Here is a 22,853-nt window from a genome sequence, read left to right on the forward strand (position 1 = left end):
GGCAGCTTCCTTCAGTCATGGAACATCTGGAATTATACACTTAAGAGTTATTTTCACCAAGTGTTTGGAAAATCAATAGCATTAATTTCCTTTGCACTGAGCTCTGATTTGTCATTTTTCACACGTCTCTCTTAGATGTGGGTAAATGTAGAGGAAGTCCAGCTCATATGTTGGCACACTGCAGGTGGCGTTCAGGGACTCGTGATTTGATTCCGTTTTTTTTTTTCCTGGCGCGTGTCCCAGCTCTCTTGGCTCATCTTGAGTTATTCCTCATATTTTAATCACTTTCTTGTCAGTTAAGTCATGAAAGCACTGAAGCAACCTGTTCATATAAACTGTTTATTTACAAAAAAATAACAAATATCCCGTCAAGCATAAAAGTCTCTCAGTTTCTCTCAGTTTCAGCATCGCTCAAACACTTTATAGAGATCAGGTAAGTTGGCGATCTGCAGCACGGTGCCGTCCTCGCTGAAATGCTTCGGAGGACTGAAGAGGGAACGGAAAGCCTTGAAGATGACGTGCTCGACTTTCCATCGCCACGAGTTCCCCTCGCCGTCCTGAAACACGAGCGTGGCCCCGGTTATTTAAGTCACCGGCTGGTTAACGCAACCGATTATTGTAAAGCAAAAGGACCCCCCCCCCCCTTACCTGCTGCTCTCCTGGCTCTGCCTCCAGGATGTACTGCTTCCTGATGGAGTAGAACATGCTGCACTCCTTGCTGAAGTCCCTGAAACACTCCCTCTCGTCGTCCCAATTCACCTGCGCCGCAACCAGGCACCACCCTTTTACAAACTGATCTACAGATTCTTGCCGTGAATGAGATGAGACGGACAGAAGCTTTACCTCAGTGGCCAAGCGCAGGATGAACATGGGGAGACCCTCCATGACGGGTGTGTACTTGTCCAGGAGCAACGGCAGCCCTGTCAGGTTTCCCTCCTGTGAAGCGTGACGGATACCCAACCCACAATTACCTTCAAACTACAGACTTTAAGTGACACATTTCTGCCCTGTAGGACCGTCGTGTCCACACTGACCTGATCTATCTCGATGGAGAAATAGTCCTCCAGCATGTCGGCTTTCTTCTTCAGGAAGTCCGCTATGTACTGAGCCAGCCCCTCTTTAGGTCCGTCCTCCTCTGTCCAGCCGCTCTCCTCTGAGTCCAAGGCCAACATGGCCAGCTCGTAAACCGGAGCGGGGGTCTTAATGCGTGAAAAAAATCAGGAAATCAAACCTTCTGTCGCCTTCCATCAAAATCTAGATATCTTGGAATTACTTACAGACAGCCTCAGGACACCGAAATTCCCAAAGTCGTAGATCAGGATTTGGTAGAAAAGCTCCTGGCTATGATGCAAAAAACAAAACAATGTAAGAAACAACTAGTGTGTGTGTGTGTGAGTGTGTGTGTGTCTGTCTCTGTCTGTGACTGTGACTGACTGACTCTGACCTGAGTTTGGTGGTGTTGAGCAGGTACAGTTTGGTGTGATGCTGGATCAGAGTCCATTGGGGGTTGACGCAACCGACAAACGAGTGATTCTGCAGCATTTCCTGAAGACCTGAAGGAGACAAAGAACCAGAGGAGGAAGAGTTGCAAAACGGAGAACAAACAAAACGTGAGCGTGATGTCAAATGGAAGCATTATGATTTGTGTGTGAACCTTTGTGTGTGTCCTCTGCGATCTCTGTCCTCAGCTCTTTCACGCTGTTTAGTTTAATAGCTCGTCTCTTCGCCGGCAGCTCCTGCTCGTCTTCCTCCTGCTGCTGCTCTTTCCTTGGACGTTTCCTGGACCATACCAGATGCAACAGATAGTTTAATGTAAGTGGATGGTGAAAGGGTTAAAGAACTAACAGCTTGTATGTATTGCATCATTGATCACCTTTGAAGGTCTTGAGCGTTGCTGCTGCTACTCTCTTTGTCTTCCTCAGCCAAAGCCTCCAGCAGGTCTGCGTCGTCCACATCGTCCACGTCCTCGCCTGCGGGCTGCAGGGTGTCTGACGGAGGCTCCTCGTTCACGGGACGTGTCGGTGCCGGGCCAGGAGGAGGCTTCTCCTTCGGCAGCAGGAAGGCGTCTAGCTTCTGCGAGCGAGAGTCCGTCCTCACCATCTGATGCGCGTAGACTCGCTCGCCAGTCTCTGCTGCGGAGTGGGATGTCTTCACCTCGCTGCCGCCTGAGACCGACAACCCCGGCAGCAATGTCTGCAAGGAGAAGAGAGCCAACCTGTGATCGTGCTGCACGTTCAATGGAATCACGCCACGTTGCTCCAGTCGTGTCCTACCTGAGTGAAGTACGTGCGTGAGGAGTTGGAGCCAAGCAGTTTGCTCTCGACGTGCTTCTGAACGCTCTCGATGACGCTGTCTTCGTGTAGGAAGTGCACCTCGTGTTTGGTGGGATGGACGTTCACGTCGACGTTATGCGGGGCGATGTCCAGACTGGGTGATGAGAAGGAGACAGGTGAGTGTGTTGCTTTAAACCGCCGTGGCTTCCAATGTGGATAGAGACAAACACACACTAACCTGAGGTAGAGGAAGGGGTGTGTGTTCTTGGGAAGATACGCCGCATAAACCGTCTCGATTGCTTTCTTCAGCGCGCTCGACTCCACCAGACGATCTGTAACATCGCATCAGAATCGTCATTTCACAAAGAGCGGAGCAAACATCTGCAAAGTGTTCGGCGCCGCTTGTTTGTGTCGTTTTTTACGGTTGATGAAGAGGATCAAGATGCATTTCTTGACAGAGTAGTTTGCGTTGGAGATGTAGCCGTTCATCTTGAACGCCAGCTTCGGATCCTCGCAGCCCACTTCTATCAGCTCCCTGGGGGAAAAACATACCCACAATGCAGTTCATCCGGCGTCAGCGCTGCGGTCACGAGAGGGTCACGTAAACGCAGATGTGTCTCTCTCTCTCTTTACCTGCTGACTACGTTGCCGAACACTCCCCGGATGTTGTCCACTGTAGACGCGTTGGGTAAAGTCCTCACATCTGCTACCGTCTCTCCTTGCTGGCGAGAGCGAGAAGAGCCATAAAAAACAGACAGTGAATAACTACGTCCATGAAGTAAAGGAACATTCTTTGTAGGTCTTTCTTGCTGGTGTTTTGGCAGCAGATTCACACTCCAGCAGCACAGAAACACACACACACACGTAGGCTGCCATTCCTTGTACTTAATCACGTCTTATCATCTTAGACCTTGAATCGAGAACAGACAGAGGAAGCACAGCTCACCTTTTTGACAGAGAAGCTTTTTCCTGAATTGTGTATCGCGTACCTGCAAAACAATACAATCATCATGTGACTAAACAATATGATGAGTCGGCACAACAGAGGCAGATGTAGAATCCTCTACGACGAACCTGCTGACCACTTCTACAATCCTGGCGTACTCGTCGCTGGGGCTCTTCAATGCTTTCCTCCTGGTGGACACGTTATAGAAGAGGTCCTCCACCTACAGACGGGGACAGACGAGACATTGACAATTAGGACTATGAGGCACACACACGCTGAGTTGTCGGGGGGTTGCGGGAACTCACAAGGATCTGTGTTCCTTGATTCCCAGCACAGGGTTTGGGAGGAGCTTTAAGTTTCCCGTCGCTGTAGTTGGCTCTGCACAACAGGATAAGAACAATTTAATGAGAAGGAACAACAATATCGTCAAGAAGTTTAGAGCGTATTCACACCTGTAAGCACATTTGGAATCTGCAGTCTTGGTTGTTATGGTGACGTGGGCAACGTGACTTATACTGGCAAGAGCCTGCCAAGAAACGAAACAGACACACAGGAGAAGCCATGAGGTACAACCGAAGCGTGTGTGTCTGCGTGTATACTGTGCCCAGATATATGTCAGTGTGCTTTACCTCTCCTCTGAATCCATAGGTTGAAATTTCCGTGAGGTCCTCAAACGTCTGAAGTTTGCTGGTGGTGAAGCGTTCGCACACAATTTCCATATCTTCTTTCTTTAAGGTGAGAGAAAATAAGCTTAGAAAGCAGCAGCAGCAGCAGTGAGTCGCACAAGAATTTAAACGTGCCCAGGCAGAGACAAGGGTCAAAACAAACACCCTGACCCTGTGACCTCTGTGACCCCTGACCTGTTGACCAGCAGATTCTGACAAGCTGATATCCAAACACAGCAAACCAAACACAGCAGTTACATTTTGAATAATGGCTGTCAAAGTAGTGCAATATATGTCTGAACATGTATTTATCTTTATGTATTTATGTAAAAGTATTCTTCTTCTGTGGTTTGTCACCCACCCTGATTCCAGTGCCATTGTCCTGAATCTGGAGCATTTTGAGTCCACCTTCTTTCACCGTCACCTGGATGTTGGTAGATTTGGCATCTAAGCTATGACAAGGTAAGACGACATAATGGGATTTAGTTATTATTCAGACATAAACACATGGTTGTTGTTTATGTTTTGGTACCCACGGTGTAGTTGCGGGCTTTTGCCACCAGAGTGACGTAAACAACGGCGGCGTCCTACATTTGACAACTGTGCAAGTCGCGGTACTGACATTTATATCATATGTTATATGTCTTAACAGTAGCTTGGGTGTGTTGACAAATTCTGTATGTAGCAAATAGTTACCAGTTCTCCAACATTTCCTTCAAAGCATTGGCTGGACGTTGAATGACTTCTCCTGCAGCAATGCGGTTGACAACGGTTTCGTCGAGCCTCCGGATAACCCCAGCCATGTTTGCAGGGTAGTTTATAGTCCAGAAAGTGCTGCAAAAGGATACAAATATGGCTAAGTGTGTAACTATTTAGCGATATAAATGCTAGCATGACAACCAGCGTCTACATAGCGCACGCGTGGGAGCAGAGAGGCGGCACACGTCGCGGGTGAGATCTCACTCCGTTTCAAACTTTAGGTGCTCATGCTCAGTCTATGTCAAAGTGTAGTTTCATTTTAGTGGGTAAAAATGCTATCCGGAAGATAATAGTGAGACAGAGGATACATTGTATTTCATTTTATTTTTACTTCATACGTCATGAAGTTGTAATGGGGAGAATAATACGTTCTTCCAATGTGAGCACGTACAACTATTGGTTTTGTCAAAATGTGTCGGTTCATTCTCTCGCATATATACAATCTTGGATGAAACAGCGCGGGGAGAAAACGTCACAGCGTCTAAACGCCCCCATTGGTCACAAACGCCAATACGCGTTTGTGACCAATGGGGGCGTTTACAAGCAGTGACGTATGTCCTGCTCCTGGCGCGTCTTCCTCTACGGTTGAATATTCCCTAGTAGTGATGGGAAGTTCGGCTCTTTTCCGAGAGCCGGCTCTTTTGACTCGGCTCCCAAAGAAGAGCCGGCTCTTTCGACTCCCGATCGGCCCTTTATTTAGGATCTTTTGTAGCCTATAGCTTACCTTAACTTTGCAAAAAGATCAATGTTTATGTGTTGAAAAGCCTTTTGCTTTCAGTGTTTTTATGAGAGACATTATAATTGCCTAATTCTGTGCATTTATTTTATTATTTAACAATAAACTTCAAACAAATCCACAGAACAGAACCAAACTCAAGCTAACATTAATAATGTCCTCAATTAAACTTTTGTATTGGACAAATGAACGAAAGATTTCTAACAAATCCACAGAACAGAACCAAAACCAGAACCAAACTCCAGCAAACAGCATTAGTCCTCAGGGCAGGTTGGCATTCAGGAAGATCAGATGCCTCAGCTTGGATGGGCTGATACGATTTCGCCTCTCCGTGAGTATCTGCCCTGTTTTGGGCAGATATTGGGCAGATCTTTTGATGTTGCCCTGTCACTTGGCTCAAGCATGCAGGTACGCTCAGCCTGGCCCGCCCACTCAGCGCGCTCCCCTCGACACACACACACACACACACTTTGCGGAGCATCACACCTTGCTCCCCCTTCCTCCTCATCTTTTGATGTTGCCCTGTCACTTGCAGGTACGCTCAGCCTGGCCCGCACACACACACACACACACACACACACACACACACACACACACTTCAAACTTCTACTGGCCCTGTAGTTACTTGGTATCGGATCGATACCAAATACCCGGTAGCGCCCATCTCTAGAGTCAAGTGGTGTGTCTGCCCCGCCCCCCTCTCTGTTTACACATCCTTAAGTTATTATCATTATTATTATTATTATTATTTTTATCAATTCTCACGTGAATTCCGCATGCTGGTCGCCATGCTGGCCAATAATAACAAAGCTCTGTCGTAACCAGAGCTGGGACTGAGCACTGAAAGTAAAACCTAAGCAGCGAATGGAAAAAAACTGGGAGCCGGCTCTCACTCGATTGCGAGCCGGCTCTTCTGATTCACTACAAAGAGCCGGCTCCCAGAGCCGATGCTTGTGCGCATGACCCATCACTATTCCCTAGTAGTGTATGATTGAAACAAATACAAACATGTGTACAAATGCTGCAGGACACAACTGTACACATTTCATCACACAGTTGCCAAAACGTAGTGAAGATAAAAATGCATTTATACATGTTCAGTTCCTTCTTCTTCTTCTTGTATGCAATTTATGCTCTGAATAGAAATAAATTAGCCCTTTTCAGACAGAGTTTTACATTACTACTAGTCACTAGGAGCCTTTGGCCATAATGTAATGGGATACGTAGGTCAATGGTCTGCCTGCCTGGGGGAACTTGAGTTTTGTTTGCCTCTCAGAGAGATTTCAGGATCCGAAATTACCTTCTTATCACTAAGCCTGTCAACAGCTACAGAGCAGAAGAGTCATGTGCAGCCATTGTTATTATTGTGTGCCCGTGATTGAATAATCTGAGTACTCTGCTGCATGAATGAAATGGATGCTCAAATAAAACTGGTTTCTCCAAACATGTCTAATTACAGGAAATTACAGGATAAGATTTAACACTGTTTTCTGTCTTGCATCAGTGTTTACAGAAAAGCTCCCCACTGGCGTCTCCAACAATGTACTCACTGCTATCTTTTTGCTCTTAGTGTGTCTCAACTGTATTTGTTCTCTGATGCTGTTATGCGCCAAAATAAAGTTGCTAGGCTGCTCAACTTTGGCCCCAGGCAGCATGACCTCAATAGAACAGAATGTGGTATGTAGGTTGTCCTGGGAGCGGCGCTGTTTAGTGTTCCTGATCAAGACAGAACTGCTCACAATGTGGTTAAACCTGAACTCAACTTCATAGCTTACACAGAGATATATACGATAAATATAATATAAAAATAAAAAGCCTTTCCAGATTCCAATTTTCCAGAACTTGACAATGTGAAACTGCTTATAATAAATCCGGATAATTAATGTTGTAAGGAAAGAGAATGGAGGCGTATGTGTGTACATGCACTGAAACCGTATTCATACTTGTTTACCTCATGTTGTTTACTGTCTGTTCAGGTCGCCCCAGGGAGTTATTGTATCTGTAGTGGGACATTTTTTGCAGCCTGGCCCAGGCTAGGCGCCACTCCTGTGGATTACAGGGTTTACACATTGTATATAAAGTGATAATTGTGTTTAGAATGTGGGACGCTTATGTGGATGCTTTGGTTTCAGGTGGGAGACAGACTAAGCTCATGCTCATAAACAGCATCATCATACTTCTTGTACTTATGCTCAACCTGCCACCCTTCTGTGCTTGCAAGCAAAGGAAATGCAGCTATACACCAAGCATTTCTGTGAATTAGATTCAGGATTTTATACAAATGTACCAACCTTGCCTGGGAACCGAACAATAACAGCTGACTTGGCCGACGAGAGCAGTTTTGCAGGATGCTAAGCTGCTATTTGAAACTTTGCCATAGCATTTTTTTAGTCATCTAACCATAAGCCGACACAAAGAAACACACAAAGGCACCTTGCTGCACTTGAAAGGCCGGTGGCAGTATGTAAGGAGGTGATCTGCAGAATGAAATCTGTGTTCGTGACGAGGCTACACCCCATTATTGGGAACTTCATCATCTCATTCATCTGCAAGTTTTGGCTCCGTGTGGCCTTTTCACAGCTGAAACCCTGGGATCACCTTTAACTATCACAACAATGACTACGACAATGACCCATCATCTGCTCCATCATTGGTTCCATATGTCAGCTATACCTCCTTCTGGCAATGCTTATGCCTCACTGAGATTCCTTCAGCAGAGGCAAAACACCAGCCATTGTTTTATTCTGTAAACGATGTACTAAGGGATATGATGGTTGTTCTCAGACGTCTGTCCCTGACTCGCTCACTTGCTATAGCTACAGGATGTGACACAGGATACAATACAATAGAGCTGGAAAGAGGTCAGGAAAATAGAGAAACAAATGAAAGGAAAGAAGACATGTCTGCATAGCGTAAGGCAAGATTACCGCAATGTGTTTTTGTTACACCTTATACCACTGTCGCATAACAATAGTAACTTGATTGTCTGCGGATGTCCTCGGCCTTCTCTGTGTTTACTGCTCTCTAAAAGGCTTAACCCTTTAAACAGCACAATTACTTATGGAATGTTTTAAACAAGGAGAGTCGGGTGGGGTTGCAACTGGTTCTGCATCACACAGGTCACACAGGCCTCTTCACGCATTCGTACGCTCCTACAGTCACTGCCCTTGTTGTCAGCCATTTTTCTTGCCAGTCCAACTCAGATTCAAGTGTTCAAACTTGCTACTGTCTCTCTGTAGCAACCTGTAACACTTTTTGATGACACACATACACAAGCGTGTGCATGCTTGAGTAGAAAATTAGGCAAAAGGTGGATGATTCAACTGATGAGACTGCTTGAAATGGCGATTGGGAAAAATCACATTAAATCTCCTTACGCAAATATTGCAGTAAGCAAAGCAGCAGTCAAATTAGAAACAAATCCACACGTGCTGGAGCACAGAGCAGAGACCAGTTTTGCAGCCAAGTCTACACCTCCCTCTCTTAAACATAACGTGGGACTGTTCCTCACCTCTGTACTGCTGTGTGTGATATACACAACACTCCTCACACTCGAGCCTGCCGTTGTTTCTACTAGCCTGAGGTGATGATCTTTGGTGGTCTGCTGCAGCCTCCTCTGACGCAGGAGGAGCTCGGTGTTGAGCAATCGTTGCCATTTGCTGTGTCCATCAATCCCGGCACCCTGAGAGGTGTTTCTCTAGAAACACACATTGTTGTGGGGATACAAACATCTGTGGAATTTGCCATGGCCTCTCTAAGTGACAAATATAGAGGGGAGCCTGTCAGAACCACTGATGATGAGGGTGGTCCTCAGATGTTAAACCAATTAGATTACTTTCTTCTCCCCTGTGTCTCATCATGTCCCGTACAAGGAGCTTCATATGATCAACTGAAAGATTTAACACTAGTAGAGGAATTGCTCCACCACATATTCCACTCCAGGTGTTGTGACTTGCTCTCATTTGTGACTAATTCATCATCCTCTTATTTCGACCATCATCATCACCCTCACCAAGTGTGATCTCACCTCCATGAGAACTGCTAACACTTCCTGCAGCCCTCCATCAATTGACGCTTCCAGGTATTGGGTCAGCAGCTGCCACACTTCCTTTTTCCATTTCCTCTCATCCTCTTCCTTCTCCCGTGACAACGCCCCCCGACCCTCCTACGTTCTCCATATCTTTCCTCACATCAACACCCAGGTAATGGAATAACAGAGATACAATACATGAAAAGATGTTGCTCAGTGACTAAACTTTAAACTCTCCCATTCGCCAGCATCGTAATAACATCCTGTGTCAATACTGTCGGCTCGATTACACAAAACTAACATTTATCCACCTGTTTAGGCATGTGCTGTATGTGCCCATGTTAGAGACCTGCCGACGCCGGCCCAACCCCACTCTCCTATTCAAATGTGCTTTCAGGTTCTACTTCAATGCATTTAATGGTCAGCTGCTCCTTTGGTAGCAATGCAGTTATCCTCTTATTTTTGCTATTGTGCTTTGAAGAATCAACTGATTATTAAGAAGCTTTGTGGCATGGTGTTGCATGGCCCAGGGAAGAAGACAGGCAGTTTTGGTGCAACAATTCTTATACACTCATAGTCTGAATGTTTAAAAAGGTATCCATCAATAGATGCACTTTGGTCTGGATCTGGATTAATGCCGATTCAGCAGCATGCACATTGTGTTGACATGGTTTTCATAGTTACAAAGATAAAGAGAGATAATCCTTCTCTTTAGGCTGGTATATTATTAACACAAGAAAGATTTTACTGACGGATTTAGAGTTTGTGCACACCTTCAGAACAGAATGTCATATTTAATGTGTTTTCTGTGTTAGGGGTTATCTGCCCTGTGCTTTTCCCTTTCAGGTCCTTAAGAGCTCTAACATTCTTTGTCCTTCATACTCTGGCACACTGATTCAGTAAGAATCGGTAAGAAGATTTTATTGCATATTATACATTAGTATCTGATATCAGCTTTCTAACCTATATGTTAAGTATGACGTGTATGTCATACTTAACATACTACCATTCTATGTAGATACTTTATTCTAATCGATTCTTGCCAGCTCGTCTTTGTTCACCTTACATTACGGTTATTTTGGCAGACGCTTTTATCCAAAGTGACTTACATTACCACCCTTCGCAGAGGGGGGAGCAATTGAGGGTTCGGTGTCTTGCTCAGGGGCACCTCGGCAGGGGCTCGAACCAACAACCCTCCGGTTCCCAAGCGGAAGCTCTACCCACTGGGCTACTGCCTCCCTAACAATAACCTTAACCTTAACATTAACCTCCCACCTTAACAATAGCACTTCCATTTGACTGACTACGTTATCACGCTGTGTCATATCAGTTCTACTATGTGTGTTTAATAAAAACATTCCTTGGGGTGTTTCATGGAGGGGGAGGGCACAGCTCTGACGCAGTGTTTGGACAGGTTCGTATTTCATAATCATAACTGTCAGTCAAAGCACTCACGGGAATTTGGAAACTGCCCATTCTTCACAGTCGTCAAAGAGAGTTGTAAGTGAATGTTGTCCTGGTATGTAAAGCAACAACCGTCCATGAACTGTCAACAGCATTTTTTATTCTTTTATTCCATCTGCTCCTCTGTATGCTCTGGGTGGTGTCAGAAGCAAACAACGAGGGTTTGTCTTCAAGTCTTCATTGCATCACTTCCTTTGCTTTTGTTAGCTGAGATCCATCCTCACATGGCTATTTTAGGTCAGAGCGCAGAGCTACACTAGGAGGAGACTCTGTTCTTCTGGTTTCACTGTGAGCACTCTTCAATAAGAGCCCGTTTGGCCAGGAATCGTCTAGGTACTAGGCTGAATAACCATTTGCCTTTATCTCAGCCGGTTTGTGCCTCTTTTCTCTTTTGTTTGTGTTGTGGGGCTGCGCCCTCATCAGATGATTAAAGGGCTTATGCTTCATAATTATCACTATCATCCTCACCATGCCACCATTGTTTGTCTACATCTACATCCTCATCAGACTTTGCACACTTCATGGTATGGTTCCTGCAAGGCCCAAATCCTGTTATTTATTTATTTTTCTTCACTTTTTTCTTTTTGTACAATTCGTACTTCAACTAACTAGTTTCATTCAAACGCTAATGTTTATTGCCTGGTTGCTTTTAGGTATTTAAAGCAGCCCCGGCATTGAAGGATTTTCAAAAATAATTTTTCCGAATGCTTTTAGTTCCTGTTTTCAGTTTCAGCTCTTACATGGTACAGGGGAAACCGCAGCTACAGGGCGGAGCTGATAGCTTTAATGTTTGTATTTAAATGGACATCAATATTCAATCAATCAAAGTAAAAGCCTGGTGAATCTATCACACAGTAAATCACACTCACACAGTGGAGGATGTGGGAGCAGATAACTCAGATACCAAGACTGCTTTTATCTCCTCTTCACACCCTGTAAACTCAAAGCTGACTACACCTCCCACACCCACAGATTCATTTGCTGGTTACACATTGTCCACTTTTCCTTTATATTTCTGAGAACCACTATCTTTGAAATTGTTGTATTATTGATGATTCAGTTAGTCAGAAAGTATAACAGGATCATTCACATTATCTGTTATATTTGCTATGATAATGTGCAAGCGAACCACAGGCCATTTGGAGCCTTTGTGTCATTTGTCATGTGTCATGTTGTTATATTCTGATATCTAGAGCAGATAGAGAGCTATCTTTATGTGGGTACAGTTATCAGTGCCAAGGCTGCACCATTTCCATTAATCTTATTTTAACAGCCTGTCAGATGTTGACAACACCTCAAACCCGCCCAATTAAAATACTATATATTTTTCTTTTAGCCTATAATTAGGCGCCACTGTCAATACATCTGCTTTAATGGAAAATGCAATTAAGTCTACTTGTTTTTTCTTTAAAGACTGATATTTCACAATAAAATTTGGCTTTACAGAGGAGAAAAGTGCATATTATTGTTGGAATAACAAGGATTATATTATTTCTACATTCGTACAGTAATGGAATACCTGCTCATTTAGAGGATATACCGAGATTAGTATAGTCAGCTACAAAGTAGAGACATGGGGCAGTAGAAGTGTGTGCTTTATATGCAGATTACACGGGCAGAGTTCAAACCAACATGGACAGTCAGTGAGGCGAGGATACGAGGCGGGGCGAGAGTCTGTGTGTGTGTGAGAGAGAGAGAGACTGTGTGTGTGTGAGAGAGAGAGTGTGTTTGTGCGCTCCATATATCTTAAATATTCAGCCAACATGCCTCTGGCATGACAATAAACTGGTTTAGCGGGCTGGCGGCGGTAAAGCAATGCAACAGAAAACTCCTGAGAGGTCCCACAAAGAGGACAAACACGACACGTTTGTGAAGGAAAACAACGAGAAGAAGTGGCAGGCGCTATGGCTGGATTAAAGTTTAACCGAAGGAAAGTCTAGAGAGTCAATATCACCGAGGTAAGGTCGATATCTCACCCCGGAATGTGGATTTAAAATACGGCTTTCATGTCTGTCTCCTTCCAACGTTGATATGCGACTGTTTGACTGTTACATCTGGGCTCGTCATTGTAAAAGCAAAAGTCTATGTAACCAAACTCTCGACTCACGAAAATAACCATGAGGCCGTTTAAAAAAGAATCGTTTATTTATTCCCCAGCTTTACTTGTATGTGTTATGTCTTGTGATTCATACGGACTGTCACGTTTTGTGGCGTAAATTGTCATATGTGGCATTACATGAACTCGCAAATGGAGACTTGGCTTTCTGTCCAGAGGGAGGAGCCGCACCCATAACTCTCTGACTTTTAGAGTCCAGCTTCCCTCATTCATTGTGGGTTTAATAAAACGTATATTTGCGTACATTTAAGGTTTTATTGTAGTAGTTGTTGTTTGTTCAAATCACATTGCCACGCTGATATGTGTTGTCATGTGAGTGTCTATGGAGAGAATTGTTCTTGGACTGTCAGTGAAACTATGGCGACGTGACAATTAAGTTCCTTGAATCCTTCGTAGATAACATCATGGCACATCGCTCTCAGTGTTCCTCCGCTGGGGATAATCCCCTGGACCCTAACTACCTCCCCCCTCACTATCGGGAAGACTACCGGCTGGCTATTGACGCACTTGTTGAAGAGAACTTGGATGGATACTATCAGTTTCTCCAAAAAGCAGATGTGGTGGCCTTCCTGGGTGAATCAGAGATCGAATACATTCAGAGTTCTGTTAAGCTCCCCCAGCAGCACAGCAACAACCCTGAACATTTACTGGAGTCGGAGGGAGATGGTTCCTCGGACACTTATTGGCCAGTCCACTCAGACGTGGATGCCCCAGGGCTGGACCTCGGCTGGCCTCAGGTTCATCTCTTCAATGGACCCACAGAGGTCACCACCCTGGTTAATCCTCCTGAGGCTGACATGCCAAGTATCAAGGAGCAAGCCCGGCGCCTCATTAAAAATGCACAGCAGGTAGTTTTTCACATAAGTCTCAAAAGTGTCATGTATACATGTCATGGCACAACAGTCTTGTTTTCTGATTGGGCTCGTTTATGACTTTCATCTCTCCAGGTGATTGCTGTGGTGATGGACATGTTTACAGACGTTGACATATTTTCGGATATTCTTGATGCTGCCATGCGGAATGTTGCCGTCTACATCGTTCTAGATGATCGGAATGTGCAGCACTTCGTCAACATGCTTTTAAACTGCCGGATCAATCTAGACAGCCTCCCAGTGAGTCTGCTCTTTTATTTTTAATTGCATTTTGGAACCAGTGTGCCATTTTATTTCATATTCAGTTCAATAAAATAGCTGAAAAGGCAAGCATTTTACAAAAGCATTGTGCATTACGCATTTAATCTCAACCCATCATATTTATTTGATTCATACCCAGCCAACCAGCACATTGGCTGCCCATTCAACTGCCAAGTGTCCCAACAGATTTTAAATAAATACTCCATATGTAGAGTTCAAAATTGCTTAGCAACTGTTGAATATTGTGCTTTAAAAGGAAATGCAACCATTGTATGCTCTGTCATGAAACTTAAGTACAATGCTGCCACCTGTCTTAAATTGGAGTTGAGAACACAGAGACTGTAGGTGTGCCTGAATTCCATACACTAACAAATCTTGCTGGGTTTGGAGGATGTATATAGCAATGTCAATTGAGGAAATAGTCACAGCTGGAAAATGATTCAAGTAATATAAATTAAAGTATAGACATTCTTTAAATGAAAAAACAAATACAATAAAATCTTTGAAAATGATTCCAAAGTTTTAGTTGAACACATATTTTACATGATTGGTACAAAATGAAGATTTGGAGATTAGAATACAGTATATATGATTATTAAGTAGAGTAATCTGTGATTTGATGCCTGTCTTGCAGTTTTTGCGTGTGAGAACAGTGTCAGGCATCACCTATCACTGCCGCACAGGAAAATCCTTCAAAGGTCAGATGATGGATCGCTTCTTGTTAACTGACTGCAGGGCTGTGCTCAGTGGGAACTACAGGTGAGGCCATTTTAAACACAGAAAGCCATATCAGCATGTAAATGGAAATTTTTGATTAATGCATATGTAGATGACATCTTTAATTATTGATTATTATTGTTATGATTATTATCTGTCTATGGATTTTAGTAATGTATTCAGTGAACCCTATTGGCATTTGATTGTAGCAACTGTGAATGTGTGCAACATTTACATTAATTCCCATTTACTCTGTTTGTCCAGCTTCATGTGGTCTTTTGAGAAGATACACCGTTGTATGGCACACCTTTTCCTTGGAGAGCTTGTATCTACTTTTGATGAAGAGTTCCGGATTCTGTATGCTCAATCTGAGCCATTGATAGTTGAAAATCAGCTTGCTAAAATGGAGCTCAACCAGGAACAAAAGAAGCAACACCCGAGTGACAGACCCCCGGTGCACAGAGAGCCCCAGAAATTTCTAGCAATGGAAGCCACTCGTCCGGAAGATTTGCCCAGACATCACTATGATGTAGGTATGGATATGGACTGGAAAAAGCTAATTCCCCATAATAGGCATGAACCCATATACAGAAAACTAGACCAAGGTCCTGTAGACCTTTACAATAGGTTTTCATCACAGCAATCACGACTGGAGCCATCCTTTGATCAGGGCCACCCCAGGATGCCTGAAATGGAAGATCATAGCCTCAGACAGCCCAGTTTTGGCGAAGGTGCTCCTGGCAGATTGCCCTCTCTCCAATTCCTGCAGCAACAAGGAAGGCCAGAGTTTGAGAACCAAGGAAAGCTGTTTCACAGGGGACAGCAGCCCTATTTGGGCACAGGGCCGGAGCCAGATAACAGTAGCTACGATAAATTCTGGAACCAAGGCTATAACATAGGAGAGCAGTTTCATGAACCTGGTTTACCACAAGAAAGGGAACCATCTGATAACTTTGACCTTGTGCGTCACTATTTATCATCCACAGCTAATGTTGACTTTGACCAGGGCTCTGAGAAAATGCTACCTGCAGCAGAGGTGCCATTCAGTTCACCTCATCCTAAAAGATTACATTTAGGCAAACCAAATGCCTCTCAAAACTCTCCCACTCCCTCAAACACATCTGATCATAAGCAGTATATTCAGGAGCCAATCGCTGACCGTAAGGATCCCGTGGTGAAAAGGGGGCTACGAAATTGGAGGATTAGTTCATACCTCAGTGCATATGATAATGCAGAGGATGAAGGCCTGCCACTGCCACCAACCCAAGCAACAGATCCATTTGAAGAGCCCAGTAACCCCATACAGCCCACAGTACCAGGCATAGATATATCAGTCCCTAAAATTCCTAATACCAGAGAGTTCAAGATTCCAACATTACCCAGAGCTAGTCAGATGCCAATGTATGCCAAACCCACAACACGAGAGCCCTCCAAAAAACTGTCTGATGAGGTTGTTGCCATCACAGCAGAGTTTAAGACAATGCTATCAGCAACTGAATCACAGCCAAAAACTGAAGACAACAAACCAGAGGAGACAGAATCAAAGGAACTAAAAAACGCTGCTTATCGAAAGGATGAGACATTTCGTAGAAACTACAATGCAGCAGTACACAGAAGCTCTAGGTTGAGATCCTCTCTAATATTTAGTTCTCAAATGGATCAGCAAGATTCTAAAACAGCCCCAGGTCAACAGGATGAGGAAGATGACAAAACCAAGGCTGGGCAGACAAAATTACCTTTTGCTTCTCAGGTTTTGAACCAAAGGAAACCCCTTGAATGGGGTCGTTACATGAAGTCGGCCAGTTTTGATGTCTCTACCACAGATACATCCAAGCCAGATGATTCGAGTGGTAAAGCCAAAGATAAGGATTCAACAAAAGAAGAAAACACAAAGCTGTCAACAACTGGCGATAACTCTACCACAGAAACATCCATAAACATCCGTAAAGCAGCAGATAGGGATTCAACAAAAGAAAAAGATATAAAACAGCCAACTTCATTTGGCAAGTCTGCCACACAAACTTCCAAACCAGATGACGCAAGTGGTCAAGCGGCAGAGAAGGATTCAACAAAGGAAAACAAGTTAAATCAGACAACTTCATCTGGTAGGTCTGACTCACAAACCTCCAGGCCAGATGAAGTGGATGGTAAATCAGATGATAAGGATTCCTCAAGGGAAAAAGTGTCAAAAGATCTTTCTGAAAACCGTGACTTACAGGGGTCAGTCAAACTGGCAGATGCAGAGAAATCTATGTTTTTGCCATTTATACCCCAACTCAAACTTCCTCAATTTGAGTTGCCCATATTTGATCAGCCAGCGCAACTAACAAAACCCTTCTTTCTAGATATGAATGATCCTGACCAAAGGCTCACGTTTTTTAAAGAGCTGGCAGCAAAACGCAAAGCTGCTAATGCTGGAGCAGCTGAAAAGCGCAAACCTGTAATGAGCCTTCCATCTCAGTCAAAAGACGGAACGGCTGTTAAAAATGCAGAACCTGTGCTTGAAACATCTTCACAGAATAAGAAAACGCCACCCACCTCATCAGAGACTGTATCAGAGCAAAAGGCAGATGTAAAGGATACAGTGGAAACAATATTTACAGAAGCAAGTGGATCACTCACTCGAGGAGCAGATGTCAATGCTAAGACAAAAAAGCAGCAAAGCCATTCCAACAATGATCCATATACCCCTCAAAGCTGTAAGGAGGAGCAGACTACAATATTGGAGGATTCAGATAAGACAGGGATGAAGGACAGCAAGTCGGGTTTATCGCTGCCTGTTTCTGCAGACTTGTCACCTCCTCAGAGCCAAACACCACCAAAACCAAAGCTGTCAAATCCTACTCAAAAAGAGGGTAGCTCAAGTGTTCCACAGTCAATGACAGATGCTGCTACAGCTCCCAAATTTCCCTCACTGATAGACTCTCAAGGACGAGGTACTGCTAAAAATGAAAGCCAGACCCTTGATTCTACCTCAAAGGAGTCTAGCTGTCCCAAACTCAGTTCATCAAAGGCTGGCAGGCAGGACACTGATTCCAAAAGTGATATAAATACTCCCAAAAGCTGTAAGACAGAACAAACTACAGTGTTGACTACTTCAGACAAGACAGAGGCGAAGAAAGGTCTGACAGGTAAATCTCCTGTTTCTGCAGGTTCAGCACCTCCTCGGAGCCAACCCTCAGAACAGGCAAAGCTATCAAGTCCTGCAATAAAGGAGTGTATCGTGGATATGCCCTCCACAATGACAGATGCTACACCTTCTAACCTGCCCTCACTAACAGACTCTCCAGAACAAGTTACTGCAAAAAATGAAAGCGAGACGCCTGATTCTATCCCAAAAGAGTCTAGCTGTCTCAATGTCACTTCATCGAAGTCTTTATTAGAGAAAAAAGCAACTGCAAAGGATGCAGGCCAAATAATGTCCACGGAAGTGCATGGATCAGTCAGTCTAGGTGTCGAGGTGAATACTAAGACTAACAAGCAGGACAGTGATTCCAAAAGTGATCCTAATCCTCCCAAAAGCAATGATGAAGAGAAACAAACCACGGTCTCAGCTAATTCAGAGAAGACAAAGGTGAAGAACAGCCAGACAGGTGCACCTCTTCCTAATTCTGCAGCATTAGCACCCCCTCTGAGTCAAACTCCAGAACAGGCAAAACCATCTAGTCCTGCAATAAAGGAGTGTATCATTAATGCCCCACCTACAACGACAAATGCTACAGCTCCTAATGCTCCCTCACTGATAGACTCTCAGGGCCAAGGTACTACTACAAATGAAAGCCAGAACCTTGATCCTATCTCAAAGGATTCTTTTCATGTCAATGTAACACCATCTGAGACTTTATTTGAGAAAACTATCACAAAGGACTCAGGCCAAACAGTATCCACAGAAGCACATGGAACTGTCACTCTAGATGTTGATGTCAAAGCAAAGGCTAAAAATGACGATATTGATTCCAAAAGTGATCCAAATACTCCCAAAAACAGTGACGAAGAAAAACAAAACAGAATCTCAACTAATTCAGAGAAAACACAGGTGAAGACAGGTCAGACAGGTGCATCTCTTCCTGTTTCTGCAGAAACAGCACCCATGGCTCAACTGCCAGAACAGACAACGCTATCAAGTCCTGCTACAAAGGAGTGTAGCATAAATGTTCCTCCTACAATAACAGATGCTACGCTTCCTAATTTTCCCTCACAAATAGAATCTACAGAGCAAGGCACTGCTAACAATGAAAACCAGACCATTGATTCTTCATCAAAAGATTTGAGTTGTCTCAATGTCACTTCATCTGAGACTCTTTCAGGCAAAAATGCTACTGCAAAGGATGTAGCTCAAACACTATCCACAGAGGCACATGGAACTCTCCCTCTAGGTGTTGAAGCCGATACCAAGACTAACAAGCAGGACAGTGATTCCAAAAGTGATCCAACTACACCCCAAAGCAGCGAAGAACAAACCAAAGTCTCAACTATTTCAGAGAAGACAGAGGTGAAGAAAGGCCAGACAGGTGCATCTCTTCCTGTTTCTGCAGAATTAAGCCAACAATCAGAAGAACCAAAACTACCAAGTGATCTACTTACATCATCAAATTCTATACCACCTCAAGCTCCCTCACTGATAGAGTCAGTGGGACAACATACGGATGAAAAAGAAACCCAAGCCCTTGATTCTACCTCAAAGAGGTCTAGTTCTTTTGAAGCCAGTTCACCTGGATCTATATTAGTGAAAAAAGCAGGGAAATCAGTGTCCACAGAAGTACTTGGACCAGCCAATGTAAGTGTTGATGTCAGTGACAAGAATAATAAGCAGGACACCCATTCCAAAGATGATGGTAATATCACTCATAGCTGTGAAGTGGAACAAACCATTGTCTCAACTCATTCCGAGCAAGTAGAGGTGAAGAAAGACCAGACAGATGCATCTCTTCCTGTAGAATCTGCACCTTCTCTGCCTATCACATCAGAATCTAACATTGAAAATCTTGGTCCACTCCAGTTAGAATCCAGTACATCCACACCTGTGCCATCATCAGACTCTAAAGTCAGAACTGATGTTGGATCAGAATCCAGTGCCTCTCAGGCATCAGTAGCAGCCTCTTCCTCTGATCACACTCTGACAGCCACTAGCCTTTGTCAGAGCAGACCAAGCCCCTCCTCCCATGGCTCTGCTCCTCCTTCCACTCCAGTAGAAACCATCTCATCTACTGCTAGCCAGGAACATTCCAGCTCAGCCTCTAGCTCTAGTATATCGATACCAACTTCTGTCAAAACAGATTCACAGGAATCTGCCAGCATCCATTCATCAGAATCATCCCAATTTATGGAAACAACTTCAAAGAAATCTGTACCTCCAATCAAATCGCTGTCTGACTCTACCAAAGTCAGGTCTGGTTCCCAACTAACTTCCTCTGAGACTTCTTTAGCAGTTGACTTGGCACCTTTACAGTGTACTATATCTCCAGACACTCGTGCAGACGACTCAGAACCCAACGCAGCCTCAACCCAGTCCGCCAAAAAGACAGACTCTTCTAGTGTTGTATCTAGTTCAGAAAAAGATCCTTCTGAATCAGTTTGTGACTCTCTTTCAACAAATGCCACAGGGGGATCAGAGGTTTCTAACAGCAATGCAAGTGCCTCACCTAAAGATGTGGAAGAATGTGTGTCTCATACTAGCACTCCTTCAAATGAGCCGCCTGACCAGATTGTTACTCCTGTCACCCAAACAGACCCTCCACCTGAGCATTCTCTAACAGAAACTAATTCCGGTGCTACTCCAGACCTTACCTCTGAGCCCTTAGCCCCGACTCCTTCCCCATCCAATACAAAAATACCACTTGATGTTGCAACAGAAGTAATTCCACCATCTGATCATACCAGATCAGGTTCCAGCACCACCATTCCCCCTGTATCAGGATCAAGTTCTGCTTCTCTGCCTGAGTCAGATGTGTTAGTTGTGTCCCCTAAGAAAAGACCAGCAACCAACACATCAACAATAAAGAGCCCCTTAGAAACGACATCCTTTTCCAAACTCGCTCCATCAGACCCACGCAAATCTCCAGACAAAGCTCCGCCAAAAGAGTCTTCTTCTACCCTAATTGAACCTACTTCAAAGATCTCCCCGGTCCCACCAGGGCCTAATGTGCCGGTTGATGCAGCCGAATCTGTTCCTTCTGAGAGCCAGGCTTCAGAGCCAACCGCACCTTCTGAAAATAATGGTATGGAAAATCACTGTGAAATGAGCAAAGGTTCTGACCCCGCTAAGAAAAACCCAGAGGATGCTGAGGGCAAAAACAAAGCAGATAAAAGTACAAAAAAAGAATCTGTCTCCTATGAAAAACCAAGTGACAAAACAAAGCAAAGTTACATCCCTGAACAGATCCCATCAGGTGAAGTAGCTCCTCTATCACAACTGTCAAAACAGCCAAAAACAACGCAAGCCCGCAAAAACTCAACAGCTAATGTACTGTCCAGCAGCAACCTCAGAGATGATACAAAGCTGCTTCTGGGGCAGATTTCTGCCAACAGCCAAAGCAGGCAGGACTCTACCAAAAAATCAGCTGTCACCGATGATCAGAAAGGAGATGAAGCTGATAGAATTGCCAGGAGGGAAAAAGAGAGACACCGCAGGTTAAGAGGACAGTCAATGAATCCCGAGGAACGTGAGAAGCTTCTTGAAAAGATCCAGTGCATTAGGAAGGAGAACAAAGTTTATAGTCGTTTTCAGGTAATGATCATTATTTCTATAGTCATTTTGAATACAAATGTCTGCGTCTGTCTGTGCTGAATAACATACTCTGTTTGTGTCTTTGTTTCCTAGATGGCACCTTGACTGGGGACCAAAGTGAAGTTGAGAGAATAGAAAATGGACATATAGAAAAAAGGGCAAATCTGGTGAAAAGCCAAAAAGATGAACAAGACATTTTACCAACAAGGCAATATTGTAGAAATTGGATTTATCCATGGGCTATATGCAAAAGTGGCCTTTTATGGTAAGAAAACACACAGTATGTAGAGGAAGCTATCTGTGGCACTGAAATTCAGAGGTAAAATAATAACACATACATACACACCTGCTGTCCTGAATACCAATTAGCCGTGATCAACTGAGGACTTTGCTGCGTGCTGTGGCTCAGCTCATGGAATCTGTGTATCACCAGGAGTGTGAAAAGAGAGTATGTGTGATCAAACATATTTTTTTACTGACTGCGTGGGTAAAGTGCAATGTTAGCTGCTGTGTGATGTAGTCTGTCTTTGCCTCTTTACAGCACCGATAGTCTTTATAGAAATGTCAGATGGTCTTAAGTCGTGATGTGATTTTAAAGTACACAAGACGTGCAAAGTGTTATCTCACTTTTAAAAACTATAATATAGTTATTATAATGTTTCTCAAACATGTTAAACAAAAGATAATGCTGATAATTACATACATTTGAGAAACAAGTGTATATGCAGATTGTTAATGTTTGTAAATTGTCAATGTTTATTCTTTGTAACCTTGAATATGGTTTTGATGGATGAATAAATCAGAGATGTAAGAAGGATGAGTTGAAATATGATGTACCTACGATTCATATTAGCCTTTAAACATACACTATCTAATATTTTTTGTTTGTATCGAACATTATGCAGTGGGAATGATTAAGAAAAAATGTGATGGATTCAATCAGTTGATTTAAAGCTGGACTTGGGTGCCTTAGTTCTTTCTGCAATGTGCCTGAAAATATACTTTTTTAAATTCTGAAACAGCATGTGACAATTGTGTAGAATTACTTTGTTACACTTTTCCATTATGGATTATGATTGTTGTCTCTACAAACACTTTACATTTGTAAATAAAATGTCTACAAAATTGTGTTTTTATTGCTCCTGTAACCCTTTGCTTAGTTTGCTGACTTAGTACAAAGTATATCATGTATATATCAACATTAACTGATTCAGTTTATAACAACTACTATGTAAATGACTGAATTCCAATTTACAATACTAATATTATGTAGTGGAAGTCACTACG

At 43.7% G+C, this 22,853-nt stretch overlaps 2 protein-coding genes across 2 annotated transcripts; one reads left to right on the forward strand and one right to left on the reverse strand.

Annotated features, from left to right (window-relative positions):
- Positions 1-342: 342 nt before the first annotated feature.
- Positions 343-4,816, reverse strand: mlh1 (mutL homolog 1, colon cancer, nonpolyposis type 2 (E. coli)). The gene is made up of 19 exons (XM_076166724.1): positions 4,581-4,816; positions 4,246-4,336; positions 3,849-3,947; positions 3,672-3,745; positions 3,525-3,597; positions 3,348-3,439; positions 3,220-3,262; positions 2,907-2,995; positions 2,696-2,808; positions 2,512-2,605; positions 2,274-2,427; positions 1,874-2,193; positions 1,655-1,779; positions 1,445-1,553; positions 1,278-1,341; positions 1,035-1,199; positions 844-936; positions 649-759; positions 343-557 (listed from the first exon to the last, which is right to left on the reverse strand). The coding sequence occupies exons 1-19, from the start codon at positions 4,685-4,687 to the stop codon at positions 402-404; spliced, it is 2,172 nt and encodes a 723-aa protein (XP_076022839.1). The 5' UTR covers positions 4,688-4,816; the 3' UTR covers positions 343-401.
- Positions 4,817-12,531: 7,715 nt separating this feature from the next.
- Positions 12,532-22,691, forward strand: fam83ha (family with sequence similarity 83 member Ha). The gene is made up of 6 exons (XM_076162687.1): positions 12,532-12,831; positions 13,386-13,837; positions 13,937-14,101; positions 14,757-14,881; positions 15,104-21,566; positions 21,660-22,691. Exons 2-6 carry the CDS (start codon positions 13,394-13,396, stop codon positions 21,669-21,671), a joined length of 7,209 nt encoding a protein of 2,402 aa, XP_076018802.1. The 5' UTR covers positions 12,532-12,831; positions 13,386-13,393; the 3' UTR covers positions 21,672-22,691.
- Positions 22,692-22,853: the final 162 nt, after the last annotated feature.

The sequence above is a fragment of the Genypterus blacodes genome, unplaced genomic scaffold, assembly GCF_046128005.1.
Source record: "Genypterus blacodes isolate CSIRO-AG114 ecotype Tasmania unplaced genomic scaffold, CSIRO-AGI_Gbla_v1 ptg000012l_1, whole genome shotgun sequence".
NCBI classification, from domain to species: Eukaryota; Metazoa; Chordata; class Actinopteri; order Ophidiiformes; family Ophidiidae; genus Genypterus; species Genypterus blacodes.